Source organism: Fukomys damarensis, unplaced genomic scaffold (genome assembly GCF_012274545.1).
Source record: "Fukomys damarensis isolate Sample0158 unplaced genomic scaffold, DMR_v1.0_HiC HiC_scaffold_38, whole genome shotgun sequence".
Classification (NCBI taxonomy): domain Eukaryota; kingdom Metazoa; phylum Chordata; class Mammalia; order Rodentia; family Bathyergidae; genus Fukomys; species Fukomys damarensis.
Genome location: NW_022900950.1, coordinates 27,911,586 through 27,937,479, shown reverse-complemented (window position 1 = coordinate 27,937,479; position 25,894 = coordinate 27,911,586). Strand labels below are relative to the sequence as shown.

Here is a 25,894-nt window from a genome sequence, read left to right as displayed (position 1 = left end):
AGTTGCATGCTCTCTGTGGTGTGTGTGTGTGTGTGTTGTGGCATTTTATTTGCACACTAATATCAGGTGATTTTACTGAAGGTAGGTATATGTTTTATAAATTGCCAAATTTTGTGCAAGAATATTTGGTAGGATTATCTACAGAATGCATGTCATGTGGCATTTGACTTAGAACATAAACTGGTGCATATTTAATTCTTTTATGAGTGTTTTGTTTTAATTTCTAATTCTTTTTATGTATCTTTAGTAATATATCCTTGCTTTACTTATGATTTGAATATTCTGTTACAGTTAAATTCAGTAAGCATCTTTAAAGAACACTGTTGTAAAACTGTATTATATTGTGATTCACAGACCAAAGAAGCTACACTGATGGTACAAAATCTTACAATTATTAAAATACTACTACTTGAATTACCCTAAATCATACAGTATAGAAAGTGAAAATATTCTGAATCTGGGTATTATCATCTTCCTAGTTTCGGAAGTATGTCCTTGCTTAAATTTCTACGTCAGTATTTTAAAATATCTCATTGTTACACAAGATATAATTTCTTTGTAGAAGATAAAGTTGTCTTCCTGACGAGAAGCATTTAAAATAGGTTGTTCTTCCTTGGCTCAAAAATAAGGTTACACAAAAGTACCAAGGGCTAAGATATCCCTCTTCTTATGTTTTCCAAAATTATTGTTCTAAATCATGTACACAGTTGAATATCAGTTTACACATGATTTAATTTGGGATACTTTTTATTGCTCTGTGTGAACACATACATACCCATAGATTTGTAGAGTTATTTTATTTTATTTTATTTTTGTTCCTACTGATATTACAAATAATCTGGAGCACACAATGTGCTTAGAAAATGTTAATTTTAGATCAGTGGTTTAAAATCAGCAACCTCTCCTGCCACAAACAAAACGAAACAAGACAAAATACTTACTTATCTCTTAGTTTATAAATATCCAGAAGTAGAATTATTCAGTGAGAGACCATTTACAGTAAGGTTCCACTTGCTCCTTTTTTTTTTTTTAAATTTAACCTCTGAAGCATTTCTGGAGAATCCCAGGGCTCTGCAAAACACACTTTAAGAAGTAATATTAAATAATTGGGTATTGGAAGAGCTGTAGCTACACTTATTTGGCATGCATATAGAGCTGTCTTTATACTTAGATCCCTATCCCCATTGTTCTTTTAGATGAGAGTTCAAGTTTCATAAAGATTAAATGACACCTAACTAACACATCTGGTTAGTGGTTGAAAGGAAACTGTAGGTTGCCTTGCTGCCTGAACTTCAGGAAATTTTTGTCACTGAGATAGAGGCTCAGTCTCATGCCCTGTCATCATACCCTTCTCCCCACCCATGTAGCCATGTGTGTGGTTCCTGGGAACATGAACTAACACAAAAGTTACTCATTTGTGTTTGCTTATCAGTTTTTACCCTTACATGAAAAGATGCTTATATAAACTTTGTGTACATTTTTCTGTGATATTTTTATTTATGGACAAATAAACATTAAAAATGTTTTTCATGTTGGTTCCATTTGCAGAACACTAGACACTTTAAAAAATATATTTGATGCATTTTATGTATTTACTTCAAATAAGTACTTTCCAAAGAGTATTAGTTTTCTCATAGTTTATTATGAGTTTATGTATCAGTCCCCTATCATTATTTAAAAAATAATTTTAGCTCAATTGAGCTGAATGTTTGCATATACTTATAATTCTTAAACAGCTTTCTGGTACTGTCATATCTGTGCGAATAGAATTATGTATACTTATAACATTTCTGTATATGATTACAGGAAGACCATGTACTCAGCTGCAGCTTTTAAATCCAGAACGATTTGCACGTCTTATTAAAGAAGTAATGAATGCATTCTGGCCTGGCAGAGAATTGATTGTTCAATGGTATCCATTCAGTGAAGACAGAAATCAACCATCTGTTTCATGGCTTAAGATGGTTTGGAAGAATCTCTATATACATTTTTCAGAGGATTTGACTTTATTTGATGAGATGCCACTTATTCCTAGAACTACACTAGATGAAGATCAGACATGTGTGGAACTCATTAGACTCAGGATTCCATCATTAGTCATTTTAGAAGATGAAATTGAAGCACAGCTTCCAGAATTTTTAGCAGACATTGTACAAAAACTTGGAGGGATTGTCCTGAAAAAATTAGATGCCTCTATACAGCATCCACTCATTAAAAAATACATTCATCCACCATTACCAACTGCTGTTTTGCACATAATGGAGAAGATACCATTGCAGAAGTTATGTAATCAAATAGCTTCACTACTTCCAACACACAAAGATGCTCTGAGGAAATTCTTGGCTAGCTTAACTGATATCAGTGAAAAAGAGAAAAGAATAATTCAAGAATTGACAATATTCAAACGAATTAATCACTCATCTGATCAGGGAATTTCATCTTATACAAAATTGAAAGGTTGTAGGGTCTTGCACCATACTGCCAAGTTTCCAACAAACTTGCAACTTTCTATTTCAGTAATAGACAGTAGTGATGAAGCTACAATCCGCTTGGCAAATATGTTGAAAATAGAGAAACTAAAGACAACTAGCTGCTTAAAGCTTGTTCTAAAAGATCTTGAAAATGCATTTTATTCACATGAGGAGGTAACACACCTTATGTTATGGATCCTTGAAAATCTTTCTTCTCTTAAAAATGAGAATCCAAATGTGCTTGATTGGTTAATGCCATTAAAATTCATTCAGATTTCACAGGAACATATGGTATCAGCCAGTGAACTCTTTGATCCTGATATAGAAATACTAAAAGATCTCTTTTTTGATGAAGAAGAAATGTGTTTTCCACCCTCAGTTTTTACCTCACCAGACATTCTTCATTCTTTAAGACAGATTGGTTTAAAAAATGAAGCCAGTCTTAAAGAGAAAGATATTGTGCAAGTGGCAAAAAAAATTGAAGCCTTACAGGCCAGTTCTTGTTCAGATCAGGATGTGCTAAAGAAAGCCAAAACACTCTTACTGGTTTTAAATAAGAATCATACACTCTTGCAATCCTGCGAAGGAAAGACAACATTGAAGAAAATAAAGTGGATTCCAGCCTGCAAGGAAAGGCCTCCAAACTATCCGGGTTCTTTAGTTTGGAAAGGAGATCTCTGTAATCTCTGTGCACCGCCAGATATGTGTGATGTGGCCCATGCAATTCTAGTGGGCTCCTCACTTCCTCTTGTTGAAACTGTTCATGTAAACTTGGAAAAAGCATTAGGTATTTTCACAAAACCTAGCATCAGTGCTGTCTTAAAACATTTTAAAATTGTTGTTGATTGGTATACTTCCAAAACCTTTAGTGATGAAGACTACTATCAATTTCAACATATTTTGCTTGAAATTTATGGATTCATGCATGATCATTTGAATGAAGGGAAAGATTCTTTTAGGGCCTTAAAATTTCCATGGGTTTGGACTGGCAAAAAGTTTTGTTCTCTTGCCCAAGCTGTGATAAAACCGGTCCACGATCTGGATCTTCAGCCTTATTTACATAATGTGCCTAAAACCATGGCAAAATTTCACCAACTATTTAAGGTCTGTGGTTCAGTAGAAGAGTTGACACCAGATCATATTTCCATGGTCATTCAAAAGATATATCTCAAAAGTGATGAAGATCTCAGTGAACAAGAAAGCAAACAGAATCTTCATCTTATGTTGAATATTATCAGATGGCTATATAGTAATCAAATTCCAGCAAGCCCCAATACACCTGTTCCTATACATCACAGCAAAAATCCTTCTAAGCTTATCATGAAGCCGATTCATGAATGTTGTTATTGTGACATCAAAGTTGATGATCTCAATGACTTACTTGAAGATTCAGTGGAACCAATCATTTTGGTGCATGAGGACATTCCCATGAAAACTGCAGAATGGCTGAAAGTCCCATGTCTTAGTACAAGACTGATCAATCCTGAAAACATGGGATTTGAGCAGTCAGGACAAAGAGAACCACTTACTGTAAGAATTAAAAATATTCTGGAAGAATACCCTTCTGTCTCAGATATTTTTAAAGAACTACTTCAAAATGCTGATGATGCAAATGCAACAGAATGCAGTTTCATGATTGATATGAGAAGAAATATGGACATAAGAGAGAATCTTCTAGACCCAGGGATGGCAGCTTGCCATGGACCTGCTTTGTGGTCATTCAATAATTCTGAATTCTCAGATTCAGATTTTGTTAACATAACTAGGTTAGGAGAGTCTTTAAAAAGGGCAGAAGTTGACAAAGTTGGAAAGTTTGGTCTTGGATTTAATTCTGTGTACCATATCACTGACATTCCCATCATTATGAGCCGAGAATTCATGATAATGTTTGATCCAAACATAAACCACATCAGTAAACATATTAAAGATAAATCTAATCCTGGGATCAAAATCAACTGGAGTAAACAACAGAAAAGACTTAGGAAATTTCCTAATCAGTTTAAGCCATTTATAGATGTATTTGGCTGTCAGTTACCTTTGACTGTAGAAGCACCTTATAGCTACAATGGAACTCTTTTCCGACTATCTTTTAGGACTCAGCAGGAAGCAAAAGTGAGTGAAGTTAGCAATACCTGCTATAATACAGCAGATATTTATTCCCTTGTGGATGAATTTAGTCTCTGTGGACACAGACTTATCATTTTCACTCAGAGTGTAAACTCAATGTATTTGAAGTACTTAAAGATTGAGGAAACAGATCCTAGCTTAGCACAAGATACAATAATAATTAAAAAGAAATCTTGTTCTTCCAAAGTATTGAATGCACCTATTTTAAGTGTTTTAAAAGAAGCTGCTAAGCTGATGAAGACTTGCAACAGCAGTAATAAAAAGCTTCCCATGGATGCACCAAAGGCATCTTGTATTCTTCAGATCACAGTTGAAGAATTTCACCATGTGTTCAAAAGAATTGCTGATTTACAGTCACCACTGTTTAGAGGTCCAGATGATGACCCAGCTGCTCTCTTTGAATTGGCTAAGTCTAGCCAATCAAAAAAGCCATCAGATGAGTTGCCACAAAAAACTTTGGATTCTACCACATGGCTTATATGTTCTTGCATGGATACAGGAGAGGCTCTCAAGTTTTCCTTGAGTGAGAGTGGAAGAAGACTAGGGCTGGTTCCTTGTGGGGCAGTAGGAGTTCTGCTGTCTGAAACGCTGGACCAGAAGTGGACAGTGAAACCACACAATGGAGAAGTATTTTGCTATTTACCTTTACGAATAAAAACAGGTTTGCCAGTTCACATCAATGGATGCTTTGCTGTTACTTCAAATAGAAAAGAAATCTGGAAGACAGATACAAAAGGACAATGGAATACCACATTTATGAGACATGTTATTGTGAAAGCCTACTTACAGGCCCTCAGTGTCTTACGTGACCTGGCTATTAGTGGGGAGCTGACTGATTATACTTACTATGCAGCATGGCCTGATCCTGATTTAATTCATGATGACTTTTCTGTAATTTGTCAAGGATTTTATGAAGATATAGCTCATGGAAAAGGGAAAGACTTGACTAGAGTCTTCTCTGATGGATCCACTTGGGTTTCCATGAAGAATGTGAGATTTCTAGATGACTCAATACTTCAGAGAAAAGATGTAGGTCCAGCAGCTTTCAAGATATTTCTGAAATACCTCAAAAAGACTGGGTCCAAAAACCTTTGTGCTGTCGAACTTCCTTCTTCAGTAAAATTAGGATTTGAAGAAGCTGGCTGCAAACAGATACTGCTTGAAAATACATTTTCAGAAAAACAGTTTTTTTCAGAAGTGTTTTTTCCAAATATTCAAGAAATTGAAGCAGGTCTTAGGGATCCTTTGATGAATTTTGTTCTAAATGAAAAAATTGATGAATTCTCAGGAATTCTTCGGGTTACTCCATGTATTCCTTGCTCTTTGGAGGGGCATCCTTTGGTTTTACCATCAAGATTGATCCACCCTGAAGGACGAGTTGCTAAGTTATTTGACACTATAGATGGACGATTCCCTTATGGTTCTACTCAAGATTACCTCAATCCTATTATTTTGATTAAACTAGTTCAGTTGGGTATGGCAAAAGATGATATTTTATGGGATGACATGCTAGAACGTGCAGAGTCAGTAGCTGAAATTAACAAAAGTGATCATCTTGCTGCTTGTCTAAGAAGTAGCATCCTCTTAAGTCTTATTGATGAGAAACTAAAGATAAGAGATCCTAGAGCAAAGGACTTTGCCGCAAAGTATCAAACAATCCCCTTCCTTCCATTTTTAACAAAGCCAGCAGGCTTTTCTTTGGAGTGGAAAGGTAACAGTTTTAAGCCTGAAACCATGTTTGCAGCAACTGATCTTTATACAGCTGAATATCAAGATGTAGTTTGTCTTTTGCAACCAGTTCTAAATGAAAATTCCCATTCCTTCCGAGGTTGTGGTTCAGTTTCACTAGCTGTTAAAGAGTTTTTGGGATTACTAAAGAAGCCAACAGTTGATCTGGTTATAAACCAGTTGAAAGAAGTTGCAAAATCAGTTGACAATGGAATTACATTATACCAGGAGAATATCACCAATGCTTGCTACAAATATCTTCATGAAGCAATGATGCAAAATGAACTAACTAAGATAGCAATTACTGAAAAGTTAAAACTCTTCAGCTTTATTCTAGTTGAAAATACATACATTGACTCAGAAAAAGTTTCTTTTCATTTGAATTTTGAAGCTGCTCCGTATCTTTATCAGTTGCCTAATAAATATAAAAATAATTTCCGTGAACTCTTTGAAAGTGTGGGTGTGAGGCAGTCATTTATGGTTGAAGATTTTGCCCTAGTTTTGGAATCCATTGATCAAGAAAGAGGAAAGAAACAAATAACAGAAGAGAATTTTCAGCTTTGTCGACGAATAATCAGTGAAGGAATATGGAATCTTATTAGAGAAAAGAAACAAGAATTTTGTGAGAAAAATTATGGGAAAATATTATTGCCAGATACAAATTTTATGCTTCTCCCTGCTAAATCTTTATGCTACAATGATTGTCCCTGGATAAAAGTAAAGGATACAACTGTAAAATATTGTCATGCTGATATACCCAGGGAAGTAGCCGTGAAACTAGGAGCAATACCAAAGAGACATAAAGCCTTAGAAAGATATGCGTCCAACATCTGTTTTACAACACTTGGAACAGAATTTGGGCAGAAGGAAAAATTGACTAGCAGAATTAAGAGCATTCTTAATGCCTATCCTTCAGAAAAGGAAATGTTGAAAGAACTTCTTCAAAATGCTGATGATGCTAAGGCCACAGAAATTTGTTTTGTGTTTGATCCTAGACAGCATCCAGTTGATAGAATATTTGATGACAAGTGGGCCCCATTGCAGGGGCCAGCACTTTGTGTGTATAACAATCAGCCTTTTACAGAAGATGATGTTAGAGGAATTCAGAATCTTGGAAAAGGTACCAAAGAAGGAAATCCTTGTAAAACTGGACAGTATGGAATAGGATTCAATTCGGTGTATCACATTACAGACTGTCCGTCTTTTATTTCTGGCAATGACATCCTGTGTATTTTTGATCCTCATGCCAGATATGCACCAGGAGCCACATCTGTTAGTCCTGGGCGCATGTTTAGAGATTTGGATGCAGATTTTAGAACACAATTCTCAGATGTTCTCGATCTTTACCTGGGAACCCACTTTAAACTAGATAATTGCACAATGTTTAGATTTCCTCTTCGTAATGCAGAAATGGCAAAAGTTTCAGAAATTACTTCAGTACCATCATCAGACAGAATGGTCCAGAATCTTTTAGACAAGCTGCGCTCAGATGGGGCAGAACTTCTAATGTTTCTTAATCACATGGAAAAAATTTCTATTTGTGAAATCGATAAAGGTACAGGAGCTCTAAATGTATTATACTCAGTAAAGGGCAAAATCACTGATGGAGATAGATTGAAAAGGAAACAATTTCATGCATCTGTAATTGATAGTGTTACTAAAAAGAGGCAGCTCAAAGACATACCAGTTCAGCAGATAACCTATACTATGGATACTGAAGACTCTGAAGGAAATCTTACCACATGGCTGATTTGTAATAGGTCAGGATTTTCAAGTATGGATAAAGTATCTAAGAGTGTTATTTCAGCTCACAAGAACCAGGATATTACTCTCTTCCCACGTGGTGGAGTAGCTGCCTGCATTACTCACAACTATAAAAAACCCCACAGAGCGTTCTGTTTTCTGCCTCTCTCTTTGGAAACAGGGTTGCCATTTCATGTAAATGGCCACTTTGCACTAGATTCAGCCAGAAGAAACCTGTGGCGTGATGATAATGGGGTTGGTGTTCGAAGTGACTGGAATAACAGTTTAATGACAGGATTGATAGCTCCTGCCTATGTTGAATTACTAATTCAATTAAAAAAACGGTATTTCCCTGGTTCTGATCCAACACTGTCAGTTTTACAGAACACACCTATTCATGTAGTAAAGGACACGTTAAAGAAATTTTTGTCATTTTTCCCAGTTAACAGGCTTGATCTACAGCCAGATTTATATTGCCTAGTGAAAGCGCTTTATAGTTGTATTCATGAAGAAATGAAACGTCTTTTACCTGTTGTTCGGGCTCCAAATATTGATGGCTCTGATTTGCACTCTGCAGTCATAATAACTTGGATTAATATGTCTACTTCAAGTAAAACTAGACCATTTTTTGACAATTTACTACAGGATGAATTACAGCACCTTAAAAATGCAGATTATAATATCACAACACGTAAAACAGTAGCAGAGAATGTCTATAGGCTGAAACACCTACTTTTAGAAATTGGTTTCAACTTAATTTATAACTGTGATGAAACTGCTAATCTTTACCATTGCCTCATCGATGCAGATATTCCTGTTAGTTATGTGACTCCTGCTGATGTTAGATCCTTTTTAATGACTTTCTCCTCTCCTGATACTAATTGCATGATTGGGAAGCTGCCTTGTCGTTTGCAACAGACTAACCTAAAACTTTTTCATAGTTTAAAACTTTTAGTTGATTATTGTTTTAAGGATGCAGAAGAAAATGAGATTGAAGTTGAGGGACTACCCCTTCTTATTACACTGGATAATGTTTTACAAACTTTTGATGCAAAACGGCCCAAATTTCTAACAACATATCATGAATTGATTCCATCCCGCAAAGACTTGTTTATGAACACGTTGTATTTGAAATACAGTAGTATTTTGTTGAACTGTAAAGTTGCAAAAGTGTTCGACATTTCCAGCTTTGCTGACTTGTTATCCTCTGTGTTGCCTCGTGAATATAAGACCAAAAGTTGTACAAAATGGAAAGATAATTTTGCAAGTGAGTCTTGGCTTAAGAATGCATGGCATTTTATCAGTGAATCTGTAGGTATAAAAGAAGATCAGGAAGAAACAAAACCAACATTTGATGTTGTTGTCGATACCCTAAAAGACTGGGCATTGCTTCCAGGAACAAAGTTTACTGTTTCAGCCAATCAGCTTGTGGTACCTGAAGGTGATGTCCTGCTTCCTCTAAGCCTTATGCACATTGTAGTTTTTCCAAATGCCCAGAGTGATAAAGTTTTTCATGCTCTGATGAAAGCTGGCTGTATTCAGCTTGCTTTGAACAAAATCTGCTCCAAAGACAATGTGTTTGTTCCTCTCTTGTCGTGCCACACAGCAAACATAGAAAGCCCCACAAGCATTTTGAAGGCTGTACATTACATGGTGCAAACTTCAACATTTAGAACTGAAAAACTAGTAGAAAGTGACTTTGAATCACTTTTGATGTATTTCAATTGCAATTTGAATCACTTGATGTCTCAAGATGACATAAAAATTTTAAAGTCATTTCCATGCTACAAATCCATCAGTGGCCGCTATATGAGCATTGCCAAATTTGGAACCTGCTTTGTCCTAACAAAAAGTATACCCTCTGCTGAAGTGGAAAAATGGACACAGTCATCGTCTTCTGCATTTCTTGGAGAAAAACTACATTTAAAAGAATTATATGAGGTGCTTGGTTGTGTGCCTGTAGATGATCTTGAGGTGTATTTGAAACACCTATTGCCAAAAATTGAAAATCTCTCTTATGATGCAAAATTAGAACACTTGATCTACCTTAAGAATAGACTATCAAGTGTTGAGGAAGTATCAGAAATTAAGGAACAACTTTTTGAAAAACTAGAAAGTTTATTGATCATCCATGATGCTAACGGTCGACTAAAGCAGGCAAAGCACTTCTATGATAGAACTGTGAGAGTTTTTGAAGTTATGCTGCCTGAAAAATTGTTTATTCCTATGGACTTCTTTAAAAAATTGGAACAACTTATAAAACCTAAAAACCAGGCTGCATTTATGACATCCTGGGTGGAATTCTTAAGAAATATTGGACTAAAATACATACTTTCTCAGCAGCAGTTGTTACAGTTTGCTAAGGAAATTAGTATGAGAGCTAATACTGAAAACTGGTCCAAAGAAACATTACAAAATACAGTTGATATCCTTCTCCATCATATATTCCAAGAGCGAATGGATTTATTATCTGGAAATTTTCTGAAAGAATTGTCTTTAATACCATTCTTGTGTCCTGAGCGGGCCCCTGCTGAATATATTAGATTTCATCCTCAGTATCAAGAGGTAAACCGTACACTTCCTCTTATAAAGTTCAATGGAGCACAAGTAAATCCAAAATTTAAGCAATGTGATGTTCTTCAGCTGTTATGGACATCCTGCCCTATTCTTCCAGAGAAAGCCACACCTTTGATTATCAAAGAACAAGAAGGTAGTGACCTTGGTCCACAAGAACAGCTTGAACAAGTTTTAAATATGCTTAATGTTAACCTGGATCCCCCCGTTGATAAAGTCATTAATAATTGCAGAAATATATGCAGCATAACAACTTTGGATGAAGAAATGGTGAAAACTAGAGCAAAAGTCTTAAGGAGCATATATGAATTTCTCAGTGCAGAAAAAGGGGAGTTTCGTTTTCAATTACGAGGGATTGCTTTTGTAATGGTAGAAGATGGCTGGAAACTTCTGAAACCTGAGGAGGTAGTGATAAACCTGGAATATGAATCTGATTTTAAACCTTATTTGTACAAGCTGCCTTTGGAGCTTGGCACATTTCATCAGTTATTCAAACATTTGGGTACTGAAGATATTATTTCAACTAAGCAATATGTTGAAGTGTTGAGCCGCATATTCAAAAACTCTGAAGGCAAACAATTAGATCCTAATGAAATGCGTACAGTTAAGAGAGTCGTTTCTGGTCTATTCAAGAGTCTACAGAATGACTCAGTCAAAGTGAGGAGTGATCTTGAGAATGTTCGAGACCTTGCACTGTACCTTCCTAGCCAGGATGGCAGGTTGGTAAAGTCAAGTATCCTGGTCTTCGATGATGCGCCCCATTATAAAAGTAGGATTCAGGGGAATATTGGTGTGCAAATGTTGGTGGATCTTAGCCAGTGCTACTTAGGGAAAGATCATGGATTTCATACTAAGTTGATAATGCTCTTTCCTCAAAAGCTTAGACCTCGTCTACTGAGCAGTATACTGGAAGAACAGTTAGATGAAGAAACGCCCAAAGTTTGTCAGTTTGGAGCATTGTGTTCTCTTCAGGGAAGATTACAGTTACTCTTGTCTTCTGAACAGTTCATCACAGGACTAATTAGGATTATGAAACATGAAAATGATAATGCTTTCCTAGCCAATGAAGAAAAAGCCATAAGACTTTGCAAAGCTCTAAGAGAAGGATTAAAAGTGTCCTGTTTTGAAAAGCTCCAGACAACATTAAGAGTTAAAGGTTTTAATCCCATTCCCCACAGCAGAAGTGAAACTTTTGCCTTTCTGAAGAGATTTGGTAATGCAGTCATCCTGCTCTACATTCAACATTCAGACAGTAAAGACATTAACTTCCTTTTAGCATTGGCAATGACACTGAAATCAGCAACTGACAATTTGATATCTGACACTTCGTATTTAATTGCTATGTTGGGTTGCAATGACATTTATAGGATCAGTGAGAAACTGGACAGTTTAGGAGTGAAATATGACTCTTCAGAGCCATCAAAACTGGAACTTCCGATGCCTGGCACACCCATACCTTCCGAGATTCATTATACTCTGCTTATGGATCCCATGAATGTTTTCTATCCTGGAGAATATGTTGGGTACCTCGTGGATGCTGAAGGTGGTGATATCTATGGGTCATATCAGCCAACATACACATATGCAATCATCGTGCAAGAGGTTGAAAGAGAAGACACTGACAATTCTAGTTTTCTAGGAAAGATATATCAGATTGATATTGGCTATAGTGAATATAAAATAGTCAGCTCTCTTGATTTGTATAAGTTTTCAAGGCCTGATGAGAGCTCTCAAAGCAGAGATAGTGCTCCTTCCACACCAACCAGCCCCACAGAATTCCTTGCCCCTGGTCTGAGAAGCATTCCTCCCCTTTTCTCTGGTAGAGAGGGCCACAAGACTTCATCCTCAAAACATCATTCCCCCCAAAGGCTGAAAGTTAACTCTTTACCAGAAATCTTAAAAGAAGTGACATCAGTGGTGGAGCAAGCTTGGAAGCTTCCAGAATCAGAACGAAAAAAGATTATTAGACGGTTGTATTTAAAGTGGCACCCTGACAAAAATCCAGAGAACCATGACATTGCAAATGAAGTGTTTAAACATTTGCAGAACGAAATCAGCAGATTAGAAAAACAGGCTTTTCTAGATCAAAATGCTGACAGAGCCTCCAGACGACCATTTTCAACATCTGCATCTCGATTTCAGTCAGACAAGTACTCTTTTCAAAGATTTTATACTTCATGGAATCAAGAAGCAACAAGCCATAAATCTGAAAGGCAACAACAAAATAAAGAAAAATGCCCTCCTTCAGCTGGACAGACTTACTCTCAAAGATTCTTTGTTCCTCCTACATTCAAGTCAGTTGGGAATCCAGTTGAAGCACGGAGATGGTTGAGACAAGCCAGAGCAAATTTTTCAGCTGCTAGGAATGACCTTCATAAAAATGCCAATGAATGGGTGTGCTTTAAGTGTTACCTTTCTACCAAGTTAGCCTTGATTGCAGCTGACTATGCTGTGAGGGGAAAGTCTGATAAAGATGTAAAGCCAACTGCACTGGCACAGAAAATAGAGGAATATAGTCAGCAACTTGAAGGACTGACGAATGATGTTCATACACTGGAAGCTTATGGTGTAGACAGTTTAAAGACAAGATACCCTGATTTGCTTCCTTTCCCACAGATCCCAAATGACAGATTCACTTCTGAGGTTGCTATGAGAGTGATGGAATGTACTGCCTGTATCATAATAAAGCTTGAAAATTTTATACAACAGAAGGCGTGAAAGTAAAGGCAAAAAGCAGAGCCAGAAGTTGAATGTGTTGTAGCACAAATATGAATTGCTATACTTCATTAAGCTTCATTGCCAGTTATCTAGGAATGGTGAAGCACATTGTAAATCATTCTGGAAGACTTTTGGAGTTGTTATTAATATGCATACCAACAGAAAACCTTGACTGAATCTAAAAGAGTTATTTTGAAGATAGTAATGAACTGCAAAATTGGTAGATGTATTTGAAGGAGATGATGGCACATTATTTAATTGCACTTTATATAACCAAAGCTTAGCAGTTTGTTAGATAAGAGTCTGTAATGTCTCTAGTTAGGATGAAGTTTATTTTATGTTTTAAAAATATTTTGAAGAAGTTAATGAAATACTGGACATATCATTGGTTTGAACATATAAGGGGAATTAAGTCATTGGAGTTTTATCATTTTTTTAAAGTTGATCCTCTTGGATGCATTTTTTTTTATCACTTGGGTCTGATTATGAATTTGTTGCAGTTTTACATCTTACTCGGTACATTTAAACTGGTACAGTATTTTAGTCCTATTACTTGATGAAGAATATGAAGGTAGTACTTAGAGTGCACTGTACATCTTTATTTTAAATATTTTTTATACCTTATGTTTACAGGCTTCCTATGTCATGAAGATAACATATAGAAAATGACATGATGGCAGTTCTCATTACTAGATGTTATTATTGTTTCTAAAAACTGCATACCGAAATGCATTTAGCAACAGTTAGAACATTTGCTTTGTTTGTGTGTACATATTTTCTGCAGTTGTCCTTATTTATATAGTGTGGTTGAACAGAATACAATTTTTTGTTGTCTAAAGGTGCTGTAGTTAAAAACCTCTCAATAGTGGCACTTAGTAAGATTTTTGGATTTTACTTTAAAAACATTAAAACTTGTTAAAATCATCAGAGTAATTTTCAAGTTTATGAAAGGGGAACTATCAGCTTCATTTTCCCATGAAAGAGTCAGAAGTAATATTTAATTTTCATCATATTTAAGTGTCCTACCATACTTATTTAGTTTATTTCTTTTGCAGAATATCAAAATAATGAGTAATAATTAGTTTATGTAAGTGTACTGGCTGTAAATGATGCTAAATATAATATTTTATGCAATTAAGGGCTTACAGACCATGGAACTTTTTTACTTTTATTGATAATAAGGAATAATTGCACCTTCGCACTTGTTTTGCTTTTGGATGTGAAATCATGTAATTATTTCTGCTGTTATATTAAGTGCCATAATTTTAATAAAGCAAAATGTACATATGAAATGGTTGTTACTGAAATTTCCTGAGAAACAGTTCACTGGAACTCAAATATATTATTTCCTGTATTTATTTTTCATGTGCATATACTGGTAATGTGTGTGTTTATTGGAAATATCAGGAATTGTGTTTCTTTGCCTTAGGGATAGCTTGTATATTTGAAGCTAATTCACACTTGAGCCTCAGCTGATAAAAAATAGTCATATTTATAGCTAAGATACAAGTCTTCAGAGTTAGGCAGACAAGAGCTAAGATTTCTCTGTTCTAGGTCAACACAAATTCTAGGATTTCAGCATTATTTAAAAAGTGGGGGTAGTGGTGCATGTCTGTAATCCCAGCATTCAGGAAGTGAGGCAGGAGGATTGCCATGAATTCAGGGTCAGCCTGCAATACATAGTGAGTTCAAGGCCAGCCTGAACTGTATAACTAGACCCTGCTTCAAAAAACTAAAAAAAAAGAAACAATAATAAAATTAAAAGTGTTTGCTACTTTGAGTCTCAGATTCCCATTTGCAATGTTTTTTAGTGTTTAACTTTATTCAGTTGTCTTGATGATAGTTGATGTAGTTGAATTTATTTTTTAAACTCTTTAAAAAAGTACAGATTCACAGTCCCTTATGTGAAACACTTGGATCCAGATGTATTTTCAAATTTGATTTTAGAAAGTTAATATGAAGGCATATAAAATTTTAGTGAAACACTGTCTCCAGGATTGAGCTGCACCCAGATATTTCTGCAGCAAGTCTGGAGAGCCACACTCTTTATACAAGTTCAGGCCATGTTTTGGTACCACTAATTGGCAGTAGTTATATTTTAAATTTTCATTTTTTATGTATTTTTAGATTTTGAAAAAAGAGGGTAAGGAGACCAGGGATTTGGCGCAGTGACACCGTTCCTGCCTCACAAGTGCAAGGTCCTGAGTTCGATCCCTAGTACTCCCCCACCAAAACAAAGAAAAAGAGGGTAAGGAATTTTTGCTGGGAACTAACTTACATATTTTATTATTTTGTTCAATTTCCTTGTATTTTTCTTTCATTTTAAAAATGGAAACTATGAGTAGCTGGAGTAGGTGCTCCAGAGCTACATGCAGTTGAAAAGGAGTGGAGCAGTGTCCTCCCTCCCAGGGGTGGCAGAATGTCTCCAGTGAGGTGGCCCATTTGTTCAGTTTTCATCCAGAAATGGGTGAAAAGCCTACACACTTAATGAAGCAGGGATGGGGGTAAAAAAAACGGAATGCTGAGAACCTCAAAATTATTTGGGCAAAGTACTGTATTGACATTCGACGAAATAATGAGAAGGTTTTCACAGGTCTGACTTGGGGGTGGGTGAGATCTGTTTCTTGTAGTAGTGCCAGTTGACACTTATAGATCTCAAGAATAACATTTTTAATCTATAATGCGTAGAAAGTACCAATCGTGGATTTTAGTTAGCCACATGTCCATCAGAGTTCTATCAAAGGAACAGAATCAGGCACACACATACACACACACGAGATTTACTATGCCAGGAATTGATTGCCTCATGATTTGGGGAGGTAGAAGGGTTGCAAGTACAAAATCTATGCACAGGCCTGTAGGCTGGAAATGCTTGTTAGAAGCTAAAGTTTGCAGGTAGAATTCCTTACCATGCTGTCTTCTATTTCCACCCCCGTCCCATTTGTCTCATTTTCAAAGGCTCTGACTTAAAGTTAACATCAACACACTGTAGGCATTATGTGTGTTGGCTGTGATGGGTACATTGCATCCTGGCTGGGGTTTCTGCCAAACTGCAGTCTAATGTGATTTATCTCCTGATATAAATTGGTCCACTTATATTCTAAAGCCAAATTACTTTTTTTATAAAAATAAAAACTATTTAAAATGTATGTATGGCTATAGTTCTGGAAAGACCCCACTTGAGGACAAAGCCCTGCCTCTAAGGAGACACTCTTGTGGCCCTGTCTGTTCAGTTACAAACATGCTCTTTATTAGCAATGCCTGTCTCATGTGTGACTTGATTTATACCTGATAGAAAATGTCTTTGATGTCTGTACTACAGCAGTGCTGAAATGAAATTTTAAATATGGAGAAGGCTGCTAAAGCCAAGTAAGATGTGCTGTTATTTTAAATCGAGAAGAAAGGGACAAAAATACACAAAATTGACACAACTTAAAACCCTCCATGTCAGAGGTTCTGCCTTTTCAGAAATTTTTCATCCCCATTTGCTCTTCCCCAAGATAAACTGGGGGGAAGGACTCCACAAATGTGGTTCTACCCTTTTAATGTGAAATTGGTGGCCTTTAAAAAAGGGTGTGCCTGTCCCTCCCCCTCCATGTAGGAAGTTGTAGGAAGCTGCAGTTCTGCCTCCTAGCCTAGAAGTTGTGCTCTGTTCAGCTGTGAAGTATTAGGAACTCACTGCTGCAGACTCAAATATCTTTACCATTAAAATTTATATTTTGATCTTCATCTTTTTGACTCATGTCTTCTCAGTGGGTTCATAAATTTGAAAAGAAGTTCTATTTTTGAATCCTTAAAAATTATTACAAAATATTAACTCTCAGTAGTGTGTCACCATTTAGTCTACTACTAGTGATCTCTCGACCTGATTAGATATGTTCATCATCATGACCTTGGAACTTCAGTAAAAATTTAAATTACATTATGTAGTGTATTTAGAATTTTAGGAAACAGCTTATCTAATTTTTCAATCTGAAGAGTAAATTTATTACTTTGGAGAATGCAGCTATTCACAACTTTCTTTCACAATGATTCCATATAGATATAGAGAAAAAATCAAATTTGTACATTTATTAAAAATGTTGTGTTCTCTGTATTCTTCACAGTTTCTCCTTGATTCTTTTTCTTGACCTCATTATCATCTAAGCACCACCAATTTTTGAACATGTACTAGAAAATAAAACTAATTTGTAAATGTTCATAATGCTTAGTTCATTCAGGCTTGAAGATGTTTGTTTTGCACAAACATGGAACAGGAGAATAAATATGGGACGATAACAATGGTTTAGTAGGACAGGAGCCATGTTGCAGTAGGGAAACAGTCATTACTTAATTTTTAATTTCAGGGCTTAACTACATGGAAAAGTGGTACCAGTTTATAATTAAAAGCCCCTGTGAAACTTTAGGAATATTACAGTTAGGGGTAAAGGAAGCACTGTGTTTTTATTTTGCAATGTCATATGTATATGTGTAATAGCAATTTAAAACTCCAAATTATGAGGAGGTTAAACTTAACACTTCATTAAAGCAGCACTAGAAATGAAGTTTACTTTTCTAATTTCTCAATTCTGAAACTATAAAATGAATTTGAACTTGAGGTACAAATCCAATAATGAGTTTCGATGCTGTTGGTCTCACTATATCTTTAGCTGTTTGGGAATTCTTCTTTTTTTTTTTATTTTATTGAGTTTATTGGTACATTTTAGGGTATTCTTACTGTAAGAACTGATTATAACACAACAAGCAAACCCACCACCACTTTTGGAATGGGGACATTTTACAAAGTGAATGAGTGGCCTACATGAAATGAACCTGTTTTCAGAAGTTTAGTGTGTCCCCTTTGGTTTATATCGAATTCCACACAGTTGGCACTAAGCATATTTTCACAGAGAGTAAGAGTGCTTCTTTGTAGCTGAACTTGGTCCTTCTGTGCTCTGAAGGAGGAGTACCTGGGCAGACCTGGAAATCCCACCACTTATCAGCTGTCTGATCTCAGTAGATAAAAATGCTCCTTTGGATTTCAATGTCTTCATTTTTCAGCTTCTCTGTATCCCAAGTATACATTTATGTATTTTGGTGTGTGTGTGGTGGAATTAGACATTATATCAAAAGTTTTTCCAAGTAAAAGCATCTATACAAATTGGTAAGCTTCATTGTGACCTTGAGACTTGGCGTATCTGTCACCAGTAAACGGGAAGATACTACATTAAATTTGTGAGGATTTAAAAAAGTAAGACTCATAAACTGAATTCTGTGAAAAATGTAGGCTGATTTTTATTGCATATGGCCTATTTTGTGTAATTTATTCCCTTGACTACATATTAAAAATCAGAGGAATCGGCCAGGGATTTAGCTCAGTGTAACCGTGCCTCCCTTGCAAGCACAAGTTTGAGTTAGATCCCTGGTACAAAAAAACAAAAACAAAAAGAGAGGAATCTTAAATTCTCTTGAAAATCTGAAGATTTTCTTGTGAAACCTGACACTGCCTTAAACTGAGGTTTGGTATCGAGATGTGTGGCACTGACTGGCCTTTGTGAGGAGTTAGATACACTGATGAGCATCAAAATTAATTCCACATGCAGGTCAACGTTCCAGTGATAGTTGACATGCAGGAGAGATGGGAAAGGAGCTGAGGAAGAGAAAAGTCATGATTGTTCTGATGAAAATCAAAATCCAGTGAAATAAACCCGAACTTTTTGACATTTCTTCAATTTTTGTGTCTAACGTTTGGTTTCATGTTGTCCTAAGATCCCCCTCTGGTACACTCTTCTTTGAAAATTCCTTTGGAAGTTGAGTCTTCCTCCATCTCCAGTCTGTCATAGTGGATGCCTGAGGCTCCTGGGTGAAGGGTCCAGGCCACAGGTCTCAGCCCATTGAAAGGAAGGAAGCCAGGTGCTCTTGAAAGAGGCAGCAGTTCAGAGACAGATCTGACTGTGCTCCTGACACGTGGTGCTCACACCAGCTGCAGACAGGTACAGCTTCCCATCTGGACACACACAGATTTCATAGAGTTCCTGCGGGCTGCCAGCGGCACCTTGAGTCCCCTGCACCAATGTGGGTAGACACACGGTTTCAGCATCCAACACAAGCTGTTTAGGAGAAAGTGAGAGATGAAATGTAAAAGAGGGATGAAATGGATCAACATGAGATTTATGTGCTCAAATGTGTTTCATGAAAATTCTTTTCGTAGCAAATGAAATAAGCATCTAACTCAAGTCATATCGGAATTACCTGGATCTTTGAAAGCCAAGTTTTATTTTGCATTTATACAGAGGCTTGGAAATTCCTCCTCCAAACTGAAGGGAGGCCACTTTTTTATTTGCCCACTGAACTAGTCCAGCTGGGAAAATTGGCCAGTTGTGTTTAGTAAACTGGATTGCTTTTCAGTTTTATGATGCTACACTTCTAAAGTGCATTTTGGAGTTATTTTTAAAAATATTTTTGAGGATTCACATTTACCTTGTGATAAATTTTGACTTCCTTCTTTCTTTTCTTGTACCAGGGATTGAACTCAGGACCTTGCATTTGCAAGACAGGTATGGTGCCACTGAGCTAAATCCCCAGCCCCAAATTTTGACTTCATATTAAATCATCTCCCCATTAGGATAACATACGGTCCACAGAAATAAATTCATCTTAATAAGAAATTTTCCTTGTGTCAGAATTCTGGTTTTATTTATGATTTTGTTTTCCTGTGAGAGGCAATTGAATTCACTTTATATCAGCTGTCATCTATATCCTTAGCTTTTAAATATTGTTCAGGTCTTCATTGCCTTCTCCTAGAAGGAAAAGACAAAGACTAAAGCCAATTCAAGTACTGTGAAATGAAAATGACTAGCTTTTCTGGTCATATAACTTAGTTGTACCGAAATGCAAACAAATGGCCATTGATGAAGGCTGGGAAACCTTTGTGATAAGGAAATAAAAATTATCACTGATTCTAATAACCACCCAGGGTGTTCACTTTTTAGAAGGAATTAAAGTGTGTTGTGGATAAGGGCAATTTTCTGCCTTTTACTTAGCTCTTACCATGAGCTCCAGTCTACTAATATACAGGTATCTGCCTTCCACATTGCCCTGGGATGTTACATGTGCAGTGGGGACCCAGTGCTAGCAGCACGATGGGCAGAGCTTGCCTTCTGGCACACTGTCAGAGCAGAGGAAGTCAAGTGGGCATTACTGTTTAAAACACAGCATCTCTTTAGGTTATTGTCCAAAACCTGGGGTTCTTTGGGCAGCTGCTTTTCTCTAGTAGACTTTTACTTGTTGGCTTTCTCCTCCCCTTTCTTGTGGTCTTATGGTCACTTTTCCCCTAGTTATCATTTCCCCCCTATTCTTCAGGAAGCTCTAGCCATTGGCAGCTCACACCACTTCATATTCATCTCCATTTATGGGCATTTTATTTACTTTTTCTCATCTCTGAGTCAAAATACCTGACACCCAAAGTTAAAAGAGGAAAGGTTTAGTTGGCTCACAGTTTGTAGAGATTTCAGTCCTTGCTTAGCTCCAAAGCAGGGTGGCATGGCAGAGGGACATCACAGAGGAGAAACAGACCATGGCAAAGTAGTGTAGGTAGAAAGCAGATGGCAGCATGGCAACAAGTAACCAGTGACGTCTCTTTTTTTCCCTTATATTTTATCCAGGCATCCACCCTTACGGCAGGTAGCATTCATACTCTTAATCCTAGCATCACATCCTTGATCCCCAGCATCATGTCCTAGATCCAGCCACCTCTGAAAAGCCCTATCTATGACTGCATGAGTCTTTGGGGGCACATTGAGACACAAACCATAATATTGGGACTATTTGGTGAGAGGCCAGTTGTCTGCCTTTTCACTTTGAGTTAGCTCCTAGTAATAAGGAACACAGGCTCTAATTATTGGACTGGCTGTGTGCTACTAATAAAATGATGCCTAATAGAATTTTATAGTATCTTTTCAAAATTAAGATCAGTTTACATTTTTGGAAGGTAATACATTTTAAGTATGTAGTGTGATGACTTATTAGTGAGATTCCAAAATTCCTGATTTCCATTTCTGCCTTTATTCGCTCCTTATACTGACTGTATCATCACTTTATACACTACAGCTTACACTGGCTTCTCCAGATGCCTTTTATGTTGCTCCTGCAGACTGGTTGGCAGGTCCCATCCACATATCTGGAGTGGCCGCTTTGGGCCTCCTTGAGGAGGGTACCACATCTACATGCATCTCAGCTACACCTTCCTATTAATGTTAATGTCAGTTCAAAATGTCACATTAGTATCTCTGGACCCTGTGATCTAGTTAAGCATATTTTTGCCCATTGATAAATGAGGTGGAGACACACTGTGATCTAGAATTCAAGTAGGTATTTAGGGAATATATCCAGCCTGGGCTTTTTCATCTTCAGGAATCCTCAGCCCACTGCTGTGCTTTCTGAGCAGGGCCTGTGCATTGTCACCTGTGCAGTGAGAGGCAAGGCTGGTAAGGAGAAGGACATCCATGTGCCCTCTCACTGTACCAACCCTGTACACAGATGTTTACTTCAATCCATGTGACCAGGAATTCGAGGTAAGAACAAGTACCACCCAAGCCACTCATGGCAAATTGTTAAGTTGGAGCTCTTTAAGAGAAAATTTAGGGAGCATTTCTACATATGAAAACACCCAGGACCATGCTGAGATGAGATCAGCCACAAATGGAAATCTATGCCATGGCATCATATGACTGGAAATAGCTATTGGGCCAAATCTTTGGTTTTCTTCTAGAGCTTTCAGAAATATCTCCAAATCCCTGATTTTCTGGTAGACTGAAATTGAGGTTTTTTGCATTTTTTTTATTTTTTTATTTTTTATTTTTTTTGGTACTAGAGATTGAACTCAGGACCTTGTGCTTGCAAGGCAGGCAGTGGCACCATGAAGCTAAATCCCTGGCCCTAGCTTTTCCTTTTTTAATAAACAAGGCTCCAACAATTGACATTGAGTAACATGTACTCCATTGTCTTGTTATGACTTTGACTTGCGTGAGTTGTATTTTATTTCTAGGTTTAAATTTCTAGATTTTATCCTTATTTTACTTGACTTTCAAAAATGCTCTTATTTTTTTCTTTCACTTTACATTTTACTTTGTGGGAGTTTATACAGCACTCTTGGCAGTGACAGATGATGGGTGTCATTTTCAGGTAACTTCTGTGAACAGCCATCTGGACAGAACATGGATCGTTAGGAAATGGCAAAATTGATTTTCTCATTAAACTCAAAGTCTGTAGTGTTTTTCAGAGTTGAAAATAACAAGTGGCTTGATAGCACAGATCTTGAAGAAAGCTGTGCAGATCTAATATAGAATAACTTCTACATTTCCTGGCCCTTCGTCTGAGGCAAAAGTATCTTTTGCTGTCCTTTCAATGTTTTCTATTCTACCCCTTTTACAGTGTTTCATACAAACTGCTAGAAACTTTACACATTGAAGCCTTTTTGCATGTGGTCCTCTGCTGGATCCTCAGCACACACAGCAGAACTGGGTCTGTTAGACTCACCATTCCATCACTGCTCTGGAAAATGATGTCCATTTGAGAAAGGGCCTTGATCTTCCCAGCAAGAGCATAGATATGAACACCCCTCGGCGCATCCATGCTGAGACTTCTTGTGGGAGATTCCAACCTGAAGTGGGAAAAGAAGCCAAGAAAAAAACATTCTTAATAGAAAGTCATCCTTGATCTGGGGATCATGGCAATGCACCTACAGACCTAGCTACTAGAGAGGCTGAAGCAGGAAGATTACTTGAGCCTAGGAGTTCAGTGCCAGCCTGGGCAACATACTATAGTGGGAGCCCATCTCAAAAACAAAACAAAACAAAACAAAAAGCCATACCATTATTCCCTCAACCAATGGCTTAGCACAATTAATATAATTAATAAGATACATAGAATCTTCAAGTCATTCTTGAATACTGATGTATTATGCATTATTCATTGATAAATACAGGAATAATGTGTAGTAAAGAAATGAACAACCTATCAATGAGAGTCTATGGAATTGGCATCTTGTAAAAACATTAGATAATCCTAAGCTGTTTGGTGCTTGTATGGCATGGGTACATACCCTGGCAAGCCACTCCAGAAGAAATGCCATTTATGAATGGCGTTATAAAACTATTATAGGCAGCTAAATTGGATAGAAATTAACTGTTATGGTTTGTGTTTAGATGTCCCCCCAAAGCCTCATGCAGATGAGGTGGTATTTTCTTTTTCAGAGATAATTAAATTTGGAATGTGTGGTGCTGGGATTAAAGGTCTGTGATTACTAAACCACTGCACATGAGTGACAGGTTTGGGAGTACCCTAATCCCAGTAGTCTGGAGAGGATAAAAAGGGGAAGGGAGACACTGTTAAATTCCTCTTGTTACCTTGCTGCCATGTGTGGAACATGTTACTTCTGCTCCGCCTTGCCTGTTTGTCATCCCTGTCTTGGAGTCAGCTGATTATGGACTGAAACCTCTGTGAACTGTAAGTCAAATAAACCCCTTCGCTTCCACCTTTTTGTGTTGGGTATTTTGTCTCAGCAACAGAGAAAAGTGACTAACACATTAACATTACAGTCAGAGAGGGACTGGACTCACAAGGACTTTAACACAAGAATAAAGACATGGGAATTGTGGCTGGAGATGCATCTGTAGGAGGCCAAGCCTCAGGTTGAAGATGTAATGGCTGGGCCTACATACTTCCTGAAGGGAAAAGCAGTAATTTGAGACCATACTGTAAATAGCACCACCTGGTCCAGTAAGTCCAGGCAGGCATCAGTTGCCCAGGTCAGTGATCAGCACTTCTGGAGTCATCCTTTATCAAAAATACCTTTGTGCTTTCCATGCATCCTTGCTATGTGACTTGTTTCCTTATTGGATCAATATTGACTAAGCATCTATATTTGTAATCCTAGTAGTTGATTATAATTGTACTCACATTGTGATTTTTCTGTATAAATTACCCCTAACAAAGGGCCTTGGTGTCTACCCCATTAAGGACCCCTCCTACAAATCCAGAAGCTATTCTTTTCTCCTTATTTCTAATTAAACTCTACTAACTTCTTTCTTTGGTTTTCAACTTCATTCCTCAATGTTGTGGGACCATAAATATAGCACATTTGATATCTACCAGGTTGAGAATTATATTTCTCCTATATCAAAACTATTATAATATTTACTTAAAATTTATTTGGGGGTAAAAATGGACAGATTTAAGGACTGCATTCATTTGCTACATGTTTGAGAGACAATAAAAAGTTCGGTTTAGGTTTAATTTAGAAACTGTAACTAAGGCAGATACAAAGATTTCTTTTGAACCTTCTATTTTGTTTTTCTTGTCCTGGAAAAAAATGAAAACAAAGCTTTTGTAAATAAGGAAGGGAAGAGGGGTTGAAAGGAGAGGAGGGGAATGGAAAAAAAGGAAAGCAAGATGTATCATGTACAGGTACAAATTCCCTATGATCATTATGTATATCTGAAATGTACTAATCAAATTTTAAAAAGAATTTAAAAAAATATTGAATTGATAAGGTCCATAGACAGGATGGAGATTGGCCTCAGATGCTTGGTTGTAAAATGTATCAGAATGGCCTCATGATTAAGCCAAACAGAACAGAACCAGGAAAATACAGGCCAGTAAAATTCTTTGGTTTGCCTTTTCCTGGAAAAGAATTCCCACCAGATGGCACAATGTGATCATTTAAAGTACCTTTCAGCTGTTTAGTTGAAAGCTTGAAAAGCTGATTTCATAAAAATGTGTGAAGATCATTAAGAAAGAGAACAAATAGAAAAAGACGTGGGGTTCAGAAATCCTGTTCACTACAGGATTGGATTGGGTGGGGAGTAGGAAGGGAGGAGAGAGGGAAGGGATTTAAAGATACTCTAGGAATTACTTTGCATGTAAATTGATACTATTTGAAGCTTGTTTTTTCTCTATTTTATTTTTCTCTGGTGTGGGCATTGAACACAGAATGTGTTCATGCTGGCAACTGCTCTCCTGCTGAGGTATACATCCAGCCCTTTATACTTTTAAATTGGAGGCGTAGTTCCTTGAGTTGGCAAGGTTTTATGTCCATTATTATTAAGATAGAGAAAACAAAGTTTCATTTTCATATGTACGTACAGAATTTACCCTTTACAAGAATGTCTTTCTTAATTAGTCTTGGTTTGAAATCCATTTTGTCTGCAAATAAAATAGCTACTCCTTTTTGGGAGGGGTTCCTGTTGCATGGATATTATTCTACCCTTTAACTTTCAGGCTTTGAGTGAGTTTCTTTTTGAATTAAGTGTGTTTCTTGTATGCAGCATATTGTTGGATATTGCTTTTTGATCCATTCTGAATCTTGGAAACAGCCTAAATTCCCATCAATTGGTGACTGGATAAAGAAGATGTGATTTAAAAAAAAAATGGAGTACTACTCAGCCATAAAAAATGAGAAACTAGAGACAATTATAGCTAAATGGAAACAGAGTGAGGCCATACTCTTCTCCTTTTTTTTTTTTTTTTTTTTTTTTATGGGGTTTATATATAAG

General features: G+C 36.8%; 2 protein-coding genes across 4 annotated transcripts in view; one reads left to right on the top strand and one right to left on the bottom strand.

Annotated features, from left to right (window-relative positions):
* The window catches only part of Sacs (sacsin molecular chaperone), a 44,249-nt gene extending 29,628 nt beyond the window's left edge, over positions 1–14,621 (top strand). For both annotated transcript variants that reach the window (XM_010607483.2, XM_010607482.2), the window contains one exon: positions 1,807–14,621. In XM_010607483.2, the coding sequence (XP_010605785.1) occupies positions 1,807–13,361 (11,555 nt within the window). In that variant the 3' untranslated portion in view covers positions 13,362–14,621. The remainder of the gene's footprint in view (positions 1–1,806) is intronic.
* Positions 14,622–18,124: 3,503 nt separating this feature from the next.
* Sgcg (sarcoglycan gamma) overlaps positions 18,125–25,894 on the bottom strand; it is a 128,891-nt gene continuing 121,121 nt past the window's right edge. For both annotated transcript variants that reach the window (XM_010607479.3, XM_010607480.3), the window contains exons 7-8: positions 22,878–23,001; positions 18,125–19,450 (exon numbers count right to left, since the gene is read on the bottom strand). In XM_010607479.3, coding sequence (XP_010605781.1) covers positions 19,277–19,450; positions 22,878–23,001 — 298 coding nt within the window. In that variant the 3' untranslated portion in view covers positions 18,125–19,276. The remainder of the gene's footprint in view (positions 19,451–22,877; positions 23,002–25,894) is intronic.